Genomic DNA, 14,247 nt, shown 5'->3' with positions numbered 1-14,247 from the left:
TTTCCAGCATGAGTCCAAAAGCTAAGAAGACTAAACATCTGATCCCAGTGACCAGCCTAGATTGGATCCTGTAGTATCTAAATTTCCTACATAACATTTGCCATTTTTATCATTAAAACACATAAGCACCATATTAATGAGAATGAGTGTGTGTGGGGGGGAAGGAACACAAGATTCTTCTGAGTTATAGATATTCCATACCTTCAATATTTGCACATTTCTCAACATGACATCACCAATCCGCTGACAATCTCCTTTACCTGAACTTGATCGTCCTTCCCTACAATTGAGAGAGTGAAAAAGTGAGCTCTAGGGAAGACTTGAGTCTAAAATTATTTTTCAGAGCCAACCAATAGATACAACAGCTCTTCTTCCAAAGCTAATAAGATACCCACAGTAACTTTGAAAGAAACACTGTAACTTGTTTGCAGTAATTTCTCAGCAGGTTAATCATTCTTCTGCTTTGTAGTTTAATCTGAATATATGAGCAAGAAAGACAAATCTCCCAGAAAGGCAATCTCCTAGGTCAGGGGTAGGCAACCTTGGCTCTTTTATGACTCATGGACTTCAACTCCCAGAATTCCTGAGCCAGCCAAGCTGGCTCAGGAATTCTGGGAGTTGAAGTCCATGAGTCATAAAAGAGCCGAGGTTGCCTACCCCTGTCCTAGGTACTGCAATGCATTTTGGAGAGCAGTTCCTTTTTTCAGTGATAACATTCATTTTATTTATTTATTTTATTTATTTTTATTACATTTATATCCCGCCCTTCTCCGAAGACTCAGGGCGGCTTACAAGCTTAGCACTTCTGGAATGGAGGAATAGTCTCCTTTTCCATTCAGAATTTCAAATCTGTCTCTGAACTCACCCAAAATTATCCCTGAGCAAAGAGGTTCTCTCTGAAATATATTAAACATCTTGAATTATCAAAATTCAAAAACAAATATTTTTTTTCTAAGTCCTTATGTGTCTCTTTTCATATTTAATGTGTCATCATCTAATTTATAGCTCATAATGGAATGTTGTAATAAAAAATATAAAAAAGGAAAACAGGCAAATTGTTAACATAAGTTTATCAACGAAATTCAACATTTTGAATAAGACATATAAGCAAACAAGAAAAAAAACAGGAAAATGGAAAAAAGAATAAAATACAAATGAATAAATGGGTGAAGTATAACATTTGGGATGAATCTGACAATGTTCTTTCAGCAAAATTCATTACTGCATATTTATACTATATACAAATGCTGCATCTATATGAGCATGCAGTCTTTGACTTGTTCAGTTTCTGAATCCTTTCACCAGCAGTTTATAAATAAGACCCAGCAAATGTTTCAACTTCACTCAGGTTTCTAAGTATTCGCCCTTCTTTCTGCAATTCTTTCAATGCTATGTTAGTCATTTGAAAATACTGCAACCAGTTATGTACCATATTCCTTCTTTCTGAAACCCCTCTCATGAACTAATCCATTGTGAATTAAGAGGCTCAAACATTTCATCCTCGATTTATTAACTATCAGATCTTGCTATCTAAACAAATCATTATTTTTTGCCACTGAACAAATTTATTTTTCTCTTCCTCTTCATAAAAATAAACATTTAATTTGAAGCAAGAGGGGGAATGTTTGAGCTTATTGTATTCTTCCTTCAACAGTATGTTTTATAAGGCTATGAAAAATATTAGATTTTCTTCGGAGATCATTTTTGACCAATTAAAATATAAGGAAGAAAGTATATGGAGTGTATTTTTAAATACACCCAAATAAACATTTATCTCATAAATACAACAATGATTTGCTCACTAGAATAACTGCAATCACCAAATAGAGACTTTATATTATACAATTGGTATACAAATCAGTGCCATTCAGAAAACTGATTTCATGGAACAGATCATTACCAAACAGTATTCAAATATGTATTCATGCAGCTTCACAGGAAAGGAGTTTTGTCAGGTTATCACAGAATTCTAGAAATCCAATTTTCATAGTCATATCACTAATAATGCTTACCAGAGTGCTAATCTCTGCTCAAGCTCTTTCAAAAAGCCTCTGTGAAACTCATAGATAGGATCTATATTGGAGAAGAATAAGGTCATGAGACCTTCAGGCATTGCATTCTCCTTGACAACTGCACTGCGGAACCACTGCATAAGAAAAAAATGAATTGTAGTGCTTGGATTTTAGCTATTTATTCATTTACTTTATTTCTACACCAAAACCACTCCCACTGGAAGCATGATCAAATATTTCTTTTAAGATTAACTATGCGATCAACTAATATGAAAGAATCTAGAAAAGCATGTAGGGACATTTATAAAATATCTTAAAAATGAAACCCTACAAATCAATTTCCTATTGTGAAGAAAAGATTACAGACTAGTGTTAGATAAGCACCCCATTCACTTAGAAACATCTTTTGCCTTCAAATCTGACCTGCTGCACAATCCTACAATTCCTAAAATACAGTACAACAAAACTATATCAGAACATTGGGAAGATGGAAAGGCACAAACATTAGCCATGGAATTTTGAGCATCTTCTTTGAATGAGTAACAGAGGCAGATTAAAAAAACAGAACTGATTCAAATATATTCTTCCATATAGTATAATTGAATAATTCTTCAGGAAAGAGGAAATAGCTAATAAATGTAGGTTTAAATGAATTACTAGAGTTAGAACTTCCAGGTCTTTTAGGTATGTTCGTTCAGTAGCAAGGATTTCCTTTGCAATGAAATATGCTTTGTCTGTTGAGCATTTCTGAAAGAAATAAACAAATTCCCAGTAAATAAAGTAGAAATGCTACATGAAACATGTAGTATTACTGTATTCAAATTGCTCTAACATTTAAAATATATATTGAGATAAATAAGCCCCAAAGTATTGTTTGGGCAATTAGTTCTCAGACATCTCTCTCTCTCTCTCTCTCTCTCTCTTTCTCTCCCACGTCCAAACTGGCTGCTTTCAATACATTTTACCTGCAACCAAGAAATACAAATGATTTTGCCTAATTCATGAATGTACTACCAACAGGAGTTAAGGCTGATGAAAATGAGCACTCTAATGCAGACTAAATGTCCAAGAGAATTACACTGCATTCAAACTTCATCCATTTGCTATTTACATACAGGAATCCTTATCCAGTTAGGCAAACTAGCCAGTGTAATTTCTCTAGTTCCTTTGTTTTCTGAACCAAAATGTATGGGATAACATGACAGAATACTACTTCCTTTTAGCTTCAAACAGCAGTGGAAGCAATGCTAGTCAGTGGGCTTCTCCCCACACCTCACATTGTGCCTTCCTCCTCACTTCAAGACAGGAATAAATTATACCAGTTTAAAAAACATTGCTCATAATGTCTTCTTGCTTCACTTCCAAAACAAGGCCCAAAAATTGCTGCTGTCATGCACGAGCAGTCTTAGAAGCTATTGTAAGGAAAGTATGGAGAGAAGGGCAGGTATAGAAAAGCGAAAGAAGCAGGGATGGTGAAGGATCTGCCTTCCTTAGCTGTTCTCCTAGAAAACCAACCACCTAGAGATAGGGCTGTTCAATAGGAATGGCAATCTTCCTCAAGGTCACCATTTCTATCTGAGCCTTAAAAAATGAATCAGAAAAAAACAAAATTTGATTGTCTGGCAGTTTCTGTTCTCGTTGGCAGCCATAAAGACACCAGAGCTACATTGAAGGAAATGATCCTGCAACAGGCCAATCTTCCTTCAGGATTTTTCTCTAAGTGAATCAAGAATGCTCACTTAGAAGTTTATATTACATTTTCCAGAAAATTGTGAAAACACAATTTTCCTGCTGGATGATTTTGATTTAGCTTCAATCTATCTTAGCAGGTTAGGATAAAGGCGGAAGTTTTGTTATGGGGGCATGTCTTCAACAAATGGTCATCTTAACATTAGGAGTGTGTTCGTGACACCAGTACTGTACAAAAATCATGCAGTGAATAATTTTCTGGTCACAGTGAACCATAATATAAATACTGGATATTTTTCAATATATAATTAATTATCCAGTTAGGTAGTAGATCACCATCTTGTACATCTTATTACATGATTTTGAGCAAAAGGAAACTACAGTTACCAGTTTTGTTGAATTTGCAAAGTGAGCATTAAAAGCTTGTGTAAGCCCTTACTTTGCCCATAACTATGAGCCTTATTCTAATAGTCTGGTTTTAAAAATGAATAACTGTTGAATGTGTTTACGCTTTAAATTGCATTTAATGTATACATTATTAACTTCAATGTAAAAATATCATGAGCTCATAAGAACAGACTTTTATTGATTCCTGGCTATGAAAAGACAATACAGCATTTGTTATTTCTGGTAACTGTAGTGTACTTTTTTGTCCTGAACTCTTTTGGATGGAAAGCCACACAACAAAGATATCATATGCGAAGTGGCCCCAATATACTGCGTCCTTTGCAATAAGACTACTATGACAGGCATTGGCAAACTTGCACAAATAATATTAACATTTAACAAAGAAAATGACACGGTGAGAATAATGCAATAAGGAGGACTGGAAATTGTACTACTTGTTGTCAACTGCTTTTTACCCACTTACTTTATGTCTCATTTCATCCTCTTCAAACCTGGCTTCACTAACATCACTCAGGACAGGACTCAGCAGAGGAGATGAGCCCTGGCTCACGGTTTCTTGTAACGGGGGACTCAAGGACACTGGACTCTTCACTTTAAAAGAAGATAGTTGAGGACCTAAGCATTACATAAGAAAGGAAGGAAGGGGAAAGAGAATAGTGAAACAATATCTCCTTTTGTAAAATACCAAAGTAGGTATGAATCTATGTAAAAGCAATTCTTGCCTCCTTTAACTTTAAAATAAATTAATAAGCCCTCATATATTTTAAATAGTCCATGAAAATGTTATGATTTGCTCAAGTTCAAACCAGTATTAGCTAAAGATTTGAATTCTAGATAAACAAAAAATGAAGTCAATCCCCCCCACCACCTGCAATTCAAAGGTTTAAATAATCGAAGTTGTGCAGCACTGAATTAACATGCTCCTTTGGATAAAGCAGTTCTACAACATGCTAATCGTAATGCCTTTGGAAAAGTGGAAATGAAAAACAAAAATACATAAATATATGCACATTTCATCATTTCATAATACAGCACAACTAATCTGAGAAACTTTTTGCAGAGACAGGAAATGTAGTTTTAGGAAAAAGAGACCAAACTCTCTGGAAAAACCTTAAGCTAACTATTGACACAACCTTATAAATACATTGCATCATTAATTATATAGTGACAATTTTCAGTTATCAATCACCATTTGAAGAAGAGTCATCCACAAGAAGATAATTGCCAAGAGACGAGACCCAGGAAATAGAGAGACAACTGGAGAAGCAACAAATTTGTCAAAGTGTTTACTAATTATAGATTCCAAGCTAAACTATCTAGTCCAATTTTTCTAGCTTTCCTTCTAAAATTTGGCACATATCAAGTGCTCTGCACAGAAAGTCGGTAGCTGATGTCCAGAGTTTTCTTTTTGCAAGCAATTATATTACTCACTTTCAAGAGTGGCAGATTTTTAAAATAAATTTTGTACCACAGCATTGCTGTTTATTATTTGGAAAACAAAATGCTTATCATTATTTAAACCTTCACTTTGGCTGACATTTTTGATGTTGCAACTAATAACTATCTTGCTTGGTTTCCCATGACAGAACTGTTTTGCAGAGAAGTCTCCTACGCTGATGCTGATACGAAAAGAATGCTTTCAAATGGTAGTTTGCCACTCCCACTCCAAATTCCACCCTGTGTATTCTTAGAAAAACAACATGTGTCTTTGTGCTCTGGGAGACATTTATTCTTAATTGTATTATTTTTTTTAAAGTTATGTCAAAGTGTCCAAAAATGTCACTGTACAGTGATGATACAAATAAGCAGACGTGCAGAGTTTTTCCAAGACTTACTTTCAAAGTAGATTACAAAGCTGGGAAAGAGCCAACTGCAAGCTTTCTGCTACAATATTGGCTGCTGGTCTTTTGACTCAGGAAGTAAAGCTGTTTAAAAAGTCATGAATGAAGTAAGGGGGAGGTAGCATGAGAAGGAAAGGACGTTTCAGTACAAATATGCAGTCTGAGGAAGCTAAATAATGTTACACTTAGTCACCTGGAAGAGATTCAGGGAAGAAGTTAACTATTAACATTCTATGCCAAACCACTGCATATCTGCACTATACATTAGCTCATATAATATTTTCCACTTGTGCCAGCGTCTGTAAGATCCGCAAGAATGAAAATTACTGACATTTGTTATTTGGAGGAAAAACCATTTACTGGAAAACCAGTTTAGTTCAAGAAATTAAATTTAAAGGAGGAAATGAATTAATGTCTGTTATGCAGTTTGCAACCAGTCCAGTTTATTGTTCCTTTTCAGGAGGAAATATTTTTCTTTGCTATTTTCTTTAAGCTATTTCAAAGAGCACAAAATGCTATGAATATTTATCTAAGTTAAAATATATAGTCTCAGAATTTGTTACTCTCTAGCAAAATATTTTTATTATAAGAAATCAATTGATAGAAGTATTTTTGATACAAAATTGAGGAAGGTATTAGTGTCTAATCGAAATATGTATGAGAGCATGGTATAGTGGTTATGGTGCTGGCCTAAAACAGGAGACTCTGAACTCTAGGCCTGGCTTAAGCATGAAAACTCAGTCTGGTGCCTTTGGGATAATCACTCTCAGTGCAACCCATTTCACACCATTGTTGTTGTGGGCAAAATAGGAGGAAGAAGAGGTATTATATATGTTCGCCACCTTGAGTCGTTTATAAAAGTGGGATTAAAAAAAATCTAATAAAATAAACGTACACAGCTTCCTTTGTAGAAAGACTCAAAACCTGAGCAAAACCACTAGTTTAAGTGTATGCCTAGGAGGAGTATTACAATCTAGCATCTTGTCCTGAGGTTTCGATACCCTGTCTCCCAATTACCCAAGACCTTGTATCTGTGGATGAAATATTCTGAGCATGTAAGCGATGTGTCTTCCATTGCCACTGCATCCTCTTGTTCTGCCTGCATCATGACAGTGAAGTTATGTGAAGGTTTTTAGCAGCAGAAGATTGTTTAAAATACAAATAGAAATTATTTGCCAAAGAAGTGGGAACACAGGTATACCAAAATGATGCAGGATTATATCTTCAATTTCACACACATCTGTTAGTTAAAAGAAAAAAATCCAGTAGTTTTAGCTGTCCTTTAATAATCTATTATCTCAATAAGCATTTCACCAATAAAATACTTGGAAAAGGCACATTATGCCAAAGTACAGTACAACGCATAGCAAAGTCTAGTTTGAACTATTATTTAAATCTTTAAAAAAAAATTGGGGTCACCATGCATATAGATTCTGGAAACTTAACATGCATATTATAGCTACATCAGTTCCAAAAATGGCTATTTTTTTAGACTGAAGGCTGTCCTTCCTCTTCTACTGCAAATCTGCATTATTTGTTTTATACACTTGTTAAGTGTTTGCCCACTTGGAAACATTCAGGGAAAGAAGGAAGCTATTCCATTATTAATGTCCATTCAGATTTCCAATAATCTCTGTTCCCCCATTCTTCCTTAATTTTAATCTATTTAGAAGTGAGCAAAAGCAGTACATTTATTAAAATACTGCCTCATCCATAAAAACCAAGGTCTCTAATAAAAGATCAATTACTTTATAATACTGAATTAATACCATTTCTCCACTGCTTCACAAATTATATATCACAACCACTGTTTGTCACTGCAAAACAGAGGACTTGGCAACTCATTATTATTTTTTTCATCTTTCCAAGAAAAAAGACATACCACACACACACACACACACACACACACACACACACACACACACAAAGGTCACATTCCAGGCCCACATATGGCTTAATACCAGGAACTAAAAGTTATACAAATGAATTCTTTCTAAAAAAGCTGAATTGTCCTATGTGCAAGATCCTTTTTCCATATACTTTGAACAGAAATGCATTTTCTAAAATCTATTCATCCTTTCTACTTCCTATATTTTGATATGAATTATTGAAAATAGTTCTTATTCTTTAGCAAGAATATTAATTTTTAATGTTGGGATTCCTAGTATGGGAACAATCATTAATTACTCTGTGTAAAAAGTTTATTACACAAAGGAGTTCTAAGAAGGATGAATGTGAATATCAGCCTTTGGGGCCATTTTTAAGATGCTTTAATGAGTTCCAGTGTTTTGTCCAAAGTTTAAGTGCAGAAGCAAATAAAATTCTGATGCAGTATGTTGGTTAATAACATATCCTTGAAGTTTCACTTAAAAGTTGAACTCTGCTTTGAGCTTTATTGAATCATACTTTGTATCAACCTAAGCCCCCATTTATCAAATAAGCGCTGACAAACGTATAGGATCTATTAGAAGATATCAAACGGGTACAGAAAATGCTCTGAGATCAGGAAGTTGTATAAATATTAAGCTATAACAAGCTACTAAGAAAAGGAATGTAAATGAAAACTACAAATTCTGAAATGCATCAAAAGCAGACTGAAGCATATATCTTGTGCATGTGCTTTATTGTCTAGTGCAGGAGTCAGCAACCTGAAACAGTGAAAGAGCCACTCGGAACCGGTTCCCTCACAAAAGGAAAAACTGGGAGCCGCAAAAAATGTGTGCGCATGTCCGTACATGCGCATATGCGCAGAACAGGGTTTGACTGAAGAGTGGAGCCAAGGCGAGATATGCACCTACCCTGCATATTTGAATTGATTGGTTGAACTTTTTGAGTCCCACTTTTTTTTTTTGGACTGCACATGACAGATGACTGGGAGCCACAGGAGACAGATGAATGAGCCACATGCGGCTCCGGAGCCACGGGTTGCAGACCTGTGGCCTAGTGAAATCTTTTAACCAAAACATTACATTTACAAAGTTGCTTAAAACCTGTCAGTTCAGTTATTAAATTATACTGAAGGCTGGAAAATTGTAATTTAACTTTTTGCCTTCTACAAATAACTATAAATATTAGTCATAATTGTGTAACACCAATTATCAAAATAAAACTGAGTGCAATTCAAGGGAACTAGGGAATCCGCATCTTGCTCACTATAAAAATCCAAAAATGTTCTTCCCAGCATGTGGCATACATTCATATAGTAGTACATGGAGATTAAAAAGGATAGATAAATATCCCAAGGAAAATATTTTACTTACTTGAAATAGTAATTCCTCAAGATCTTTTCTGAAAATTCATATTCACAAATTATAATTCTCTAACATTGTTCAACAATGCCAATAATATTAAAACATGTCCTGACTAAAATAACATCTTTAAGGGGAGTTTAATATTTTAAGAAATACTGAGAATTAGAAATTTCCCAGTCAATGACAAATGTTCAGTTATATGGGAAGGTGGATATTATATGAAGTTCTCTAAAAATATAAACATTTTTGTAAGTGACTATACTACTGTGGTGTTAGTGTTATTCTAAAAATAACTTGCGACCAGCATTGCAAAGTGTTCCTGAAATAACAGAAGCAGTACCACATTTTAACATTAAGTTTTAACTATTACATGATTATACTGTTAAGCTAGAGAAAACAGTATCTACATTTAAATTTGTAATGCCATTATTGAAAGGAACAAAGCTAATTTAGACTGAAGATTCAGGTTTCTCATTAACTTTTGCCCTCAGTTAAGATCATATGGCTGAATCTGAATGGCTCCAAAAACTTAGGAATATTGGAAAGAAGTCTGATTTAATCACTGAAACATATCACCTAAAGGTAATCAATAAAGATATGTAGAGGCTTATAGTAGTTTTCTGCTTGAATGGAAAATGTGGGTGGCTACAGGATACTTAAAGAGTTTGAACATATAAGTATCTCCCTGCTGCATCTTTTCCTACAATTATAACCTGAATTGCGACACAAAATATGATGACATTCAAGAGTAAGAACGAAAAATGTTAAGTGTGCTTAAAGTTTAAAAACTCTACATGTTTACCATGGAAAATTTTAAGGACCTTTGATTCCAGAGATTTGTTGGTAAGGAAGGAGACCTAAATATTAGCTGGTGAACATGTAAATCAAATAAATAAAAACATAAATCAATTATAATAATTTTAAATTCAAGCAATATGGATATGCAGATTATCTTACTGCTACAGAACTGGCATCACTTGTTTAGGCCTGTTTTCTTTTTTGTACCTAACAATGATCTAATTGCATGAGTAAAGGAAATTTTAGCTGTGAGCTAAAGTAGTAACTTATACTAAATATCAAAAAGCAAAATGTTTTAGAAAAAACATTTGTTGTATTTCATATTTGCTTAAAAATTTACTCCTACTGCAAATATCAGACAGCAAATGAGGAAATTAATGATTCTCTTTTGAGAAAGAGCAAGGGGAAAAAATTAAAACATGTGTTCTTATTTATAATGAATACCTTCTAATTTTATTGGATATGTAATTTCAAAATTATCAATACAAATCTGTAGATATAAAATCAATTTCAACAGAAACAATGATGTATAAAGCATTCATATTATGTAGATGATCATGATAAATAACTAAGAATTTCCAGTCTAAGAATATTTTTCTTAATAAGTAAGCACCAATAACATGAAATTGCTTATACCAAGGCACAAATAATTTCCATTATAAAACACGTAATAAAAGTAATTACAGTATATTGTGAAGGCAACCTGTTATACTTTGTCACTAATGGAATTATAATGTATTTTTAATATATTCCACCTACTGAAAGAATACCCTCATTCTTTTTATGGCAGCTTCTCAAAGAACTGTACCTAGGAATGTTTTTTCATTATTTAGTGGTTGAGTCTCTTGATATGCTACAAGTAAATTTTACCAATATAATTTATTTCTTAAGGTTAGCATAAAAACTTGTAAAAAAAAATCCACAGTATTTATTTAGTCACCTTGCGCCCTCTAATATGCAACATTTCTTGGGAAGAAGTTTAACATTAAAGGGTAAGTAATCAACAGTCAATATTAAGAATTTTGTTATAAAAGTCTAATCATTCCATATAATATTTAAAAATTTACAAAATGAAAAAGTGAGAATGAATATGAACATATTTTAAGTAATGCCCTAAAGAAATATTTTAAGATATGTATTATTATCTTATAGTATTATCTAATGATGATTAGTATATATCTCAGGTGAACAAGACTGTTAAATAAGTATAATTCTACCTAATTAAGAGATAACAATAATGATTAAAACTGAGATTAGAGCTGAAGTATTTGATTCTACAAAAACAACAGTAAAATACATTTTTGGTTAAACTTGACTGGTGAATAGAGATATGTACATGCTGGGTTTTTGTAAAAAGATTTGCCATTGCCTTTCAGATTTTTAAAAAGTTTTCTTGGTCTAGTTCTCCTATTTCAAGCAGTAACCAGCTCTGACCCTATTTAATACATGCAAAATCAGCCAACCCATCAGCTACACCACCTGCCATGACATCCACATAGTAACACAAATAGTGTTCCTCCAAAGCTCGACTGCGTGTGGCTCTTTAGCTACACAACACCACCAATCTTACTATTTTTAAATTGACCAAAATAACTATTTAATATAGAATACAGATATATAATAATATACTATACAAAATGAATGTATCTTATACCTAATCAGATCACATATCGTCTATTGCAATCAAATATCTTATCAGCATATAATGGAATTATATGGACTGATGTGGCTGCTGCAACTTTCTGAAAACATACTTATTTTGTACAGGATCTTTAATATTCCTATCTGGAAAAAAAACCCCACTGTTTTCCTGCTTGATTGTTGACCCTTAGAGGATCAGTCTATCGAGATAATTTTTAAAGGCTAGTGAAGAAAGTAGTTTGTCCAGCATGTTCAGTTTGTTTTATTCAAGAATGCTGTGATATATTATATTCATTCATTCATTCAATTCATTCAATGTATTCATTCATTCATTCATTCATTGCCTGGAGTTTATAGTGATTATAGCTGTTTATAAAGTTTATACTGTAAAGTATTTATAACTGTTACTACAAAACGTACCAATAAATTCACATATTCCTAATACCTGAGAATATAAGAAATAGTTTCTGTTACATACTGAGAACGCAAGCAATGTGATGATATATTAATAATTGCACTTATTTTTTAAAAAAAACATGTAATTTGTAAATTCTAGAAATATAAAGATGTAATACAAGAATGTAAGTATTATACATCTTCCTATGGCTAAATTACTTCAAAACTGCAGATGGGCCTCAGTTTTCATTCCAGTCCTGAAAATCATGCTTTTTTGTAAGATAACAGAATTAACCTCAGTAACAATTAGAAGAGTTACTGAAAAATGGGCAAAGTATAAAGTTTTAAGCACTTCTGGAAAATATAGCTCAGGACTTCTGTCTGTCTCTCTGTCTCTCTCTCTCACACACACCTACATTATTATTTTTATAACAAAAATTTAAAAAATATTTAATAAATGAATATATATTACAGTGCCTTGTATTTACTATTGATGCCTTTACTGCAATATAACTTTTCTTGATGCCTTAAAAAATTGGAATGATGAGAATCAACAAAAGTGATCTAGTCTACAAATTTATATTCCAATGACTGAAAATAATCAGGAAAAATGATGGTTCAGATTTTTTAAAAAAAACTGATTCTGATCAGCATAATGTGCTGTATCATCCCAAATATTAATGGTTTGTGCACGTGTTTTCTGATTTATCTTCCTTACTGAGATTTTTTAGATTATTCTGAAAGTCAAGAGAGAAATTCTCCATTGTAGCCTGAGCAAAAGGATTGCTAAAAAACAGGTTTATGTCTAATGGAGGTGCAGATTCTGAATCCCATGAATCATCAGAACTACTAGAGTCTTCTGTAGTGGTAGGTGGGTAACTGAGTTGTTCTAACTGGTCAATAATGTCAGTGAACTGAAGAGCTGAGCTTGATTCAGAACGAACTGAATATGCTGGAAAATTCACCATAGAACTAGCTTCAGACTGATTAGCAGAGCTGTAAGTATGCATAAACGGTGTGCCATTTAATGTTAAATTGTTGAGAGAGCTACTTTCAGACTGGTTATTAATCAGTGAACTCGTTTCAGAAGGACTCAGGAGACTTTGCATTCTGCTTGCCTGTGCTTTAACTTCAAATAATTCTGAGGTATCTGATGGCTGCTGATTTCCATTGAAATCACTATCTCCTTCAAATTCAAATTCATCATCCACATTCATATCTACTGCTTCAACTGAATATCTATCAGGACTTGAATGAGAGGATACTATACTCTGTTGCAATATTTCTTTAGTTAAAGTAGGTGACTCTGAGAGACACTTAGAAAGATTCGAGTCCTTTAAATCTAGGCCATCATACAAATAAGAAAAAGCTTCAGAGCCTCCAGCAAAAAAGGAGATTTCAGCTGGATCATCATCAATGAACTCCTCTGAAACATGAAGTTGAGAACTAACTAGCTTTACAAGAGGGGCATCCCTACCTTGAAGCCGATGTTGTTTACCAGCAATGACCATACTTGTGGTAAAATCATCATCCTCATCATTGTCATTGTTGTAAGTTATCCTGCCTTGTTTGCTATACTTGTCTATTGCTATTTCTAAAGCACAATGATTCTCAGCATCAGAACAAATGGGGCTGCAGTTTTCTTCAACATTACAAATCCCAACACCTTGGAATGACTGGAGTTTTGGTGATCCAGGCTGTTGTACCACTTTGTTCCCAGTTTCTTCTGATATTATACTATTTCCTTCTGCTGACAAGCTCCCTCCATGTGACATTCTGGGTTCCAAAAAGAGAGAATTGCTTTCTGTCAAAGAGGACAAGCTGGCAATGTTTGAAGATAATAAATTATCCATATGGAAGGAGGCATATGTGCATGCACTAGATGCTGGGATTCTTAACCCTTCTGTAAATGAGATACTCTGGAGAGAAAAGAAAATGTATTATTAGATCAATTATTTCACCATGAATCTAAGAAGGTCAGACATAAAATATATCAATTAGTTGAGGAACTTATTCTCTAAAATCATGAAACTAGAATAACTTGTGTAACTCAATAGCAAAAAAATGTTTATCTTGCTCCATTTCCAGGCTTTAGCAGCCCATTTTATTTTTGTTATATTGCATAGAAATATAAAAGCTGCATGTCTATGTGACTTTTACACTACTATCCAATTGGCAATACAATCAAATATTGGGTTTTTAGTGTTCTCT

General features: G+C 33.6%; 1 protein-coding gene across 1 annotated transcript in view; it reads right to left on the bottom strand.

Moving 5' to 3' along the window:
* FARP2 (FERM, ARH/RhoGEF and pleckstrin domain protein 2) overlaps window positions 1-14,247 on the bottom strand; it is a 63,660-nt gene that overhangs the window by 16,096 nt on the left and 33,317 nt on the right. The window contains exons 13-17 of the mRNA XM_081329642.1: window positions 13,514-13,955; window positions 4,573-4,724; window positions 2,670-2,759; window positions 2,013-2,146; window positions 202-280 (exon numbers count right to left, since the gene is read on the bottom strand). Coding sequence (XP_081185768.1) covers window positions 202-280; window positions 2,013-2,146; window positions 2,670-2,759; window positions 4,573-4,724; window positions 13,514-13,955 — 897 coding nt within the window. The remainder of the gene's footprint in view (window positions 1-201; window positions 281-2,012; window positions 2,147-2,669; window positions 2,760-4,572; window positions 4,725-13,513; window positions 13,956-14,247) is intronic.

The sequence above is a fragment of the Vipera berus genome, assembly GCF_964194415.1.
Source record: "Vipera berus genome assembly, chromosome: 5".
Taxonomy (NCBI): Eukaryota; Metazoa; Chordata; class Lepidosauria; order Squamata; family Viperidae; genus Vipera; species Vipera berus.
This window is presented reverse-complemented; position numbering and strand designations above follow the sequence as displayed.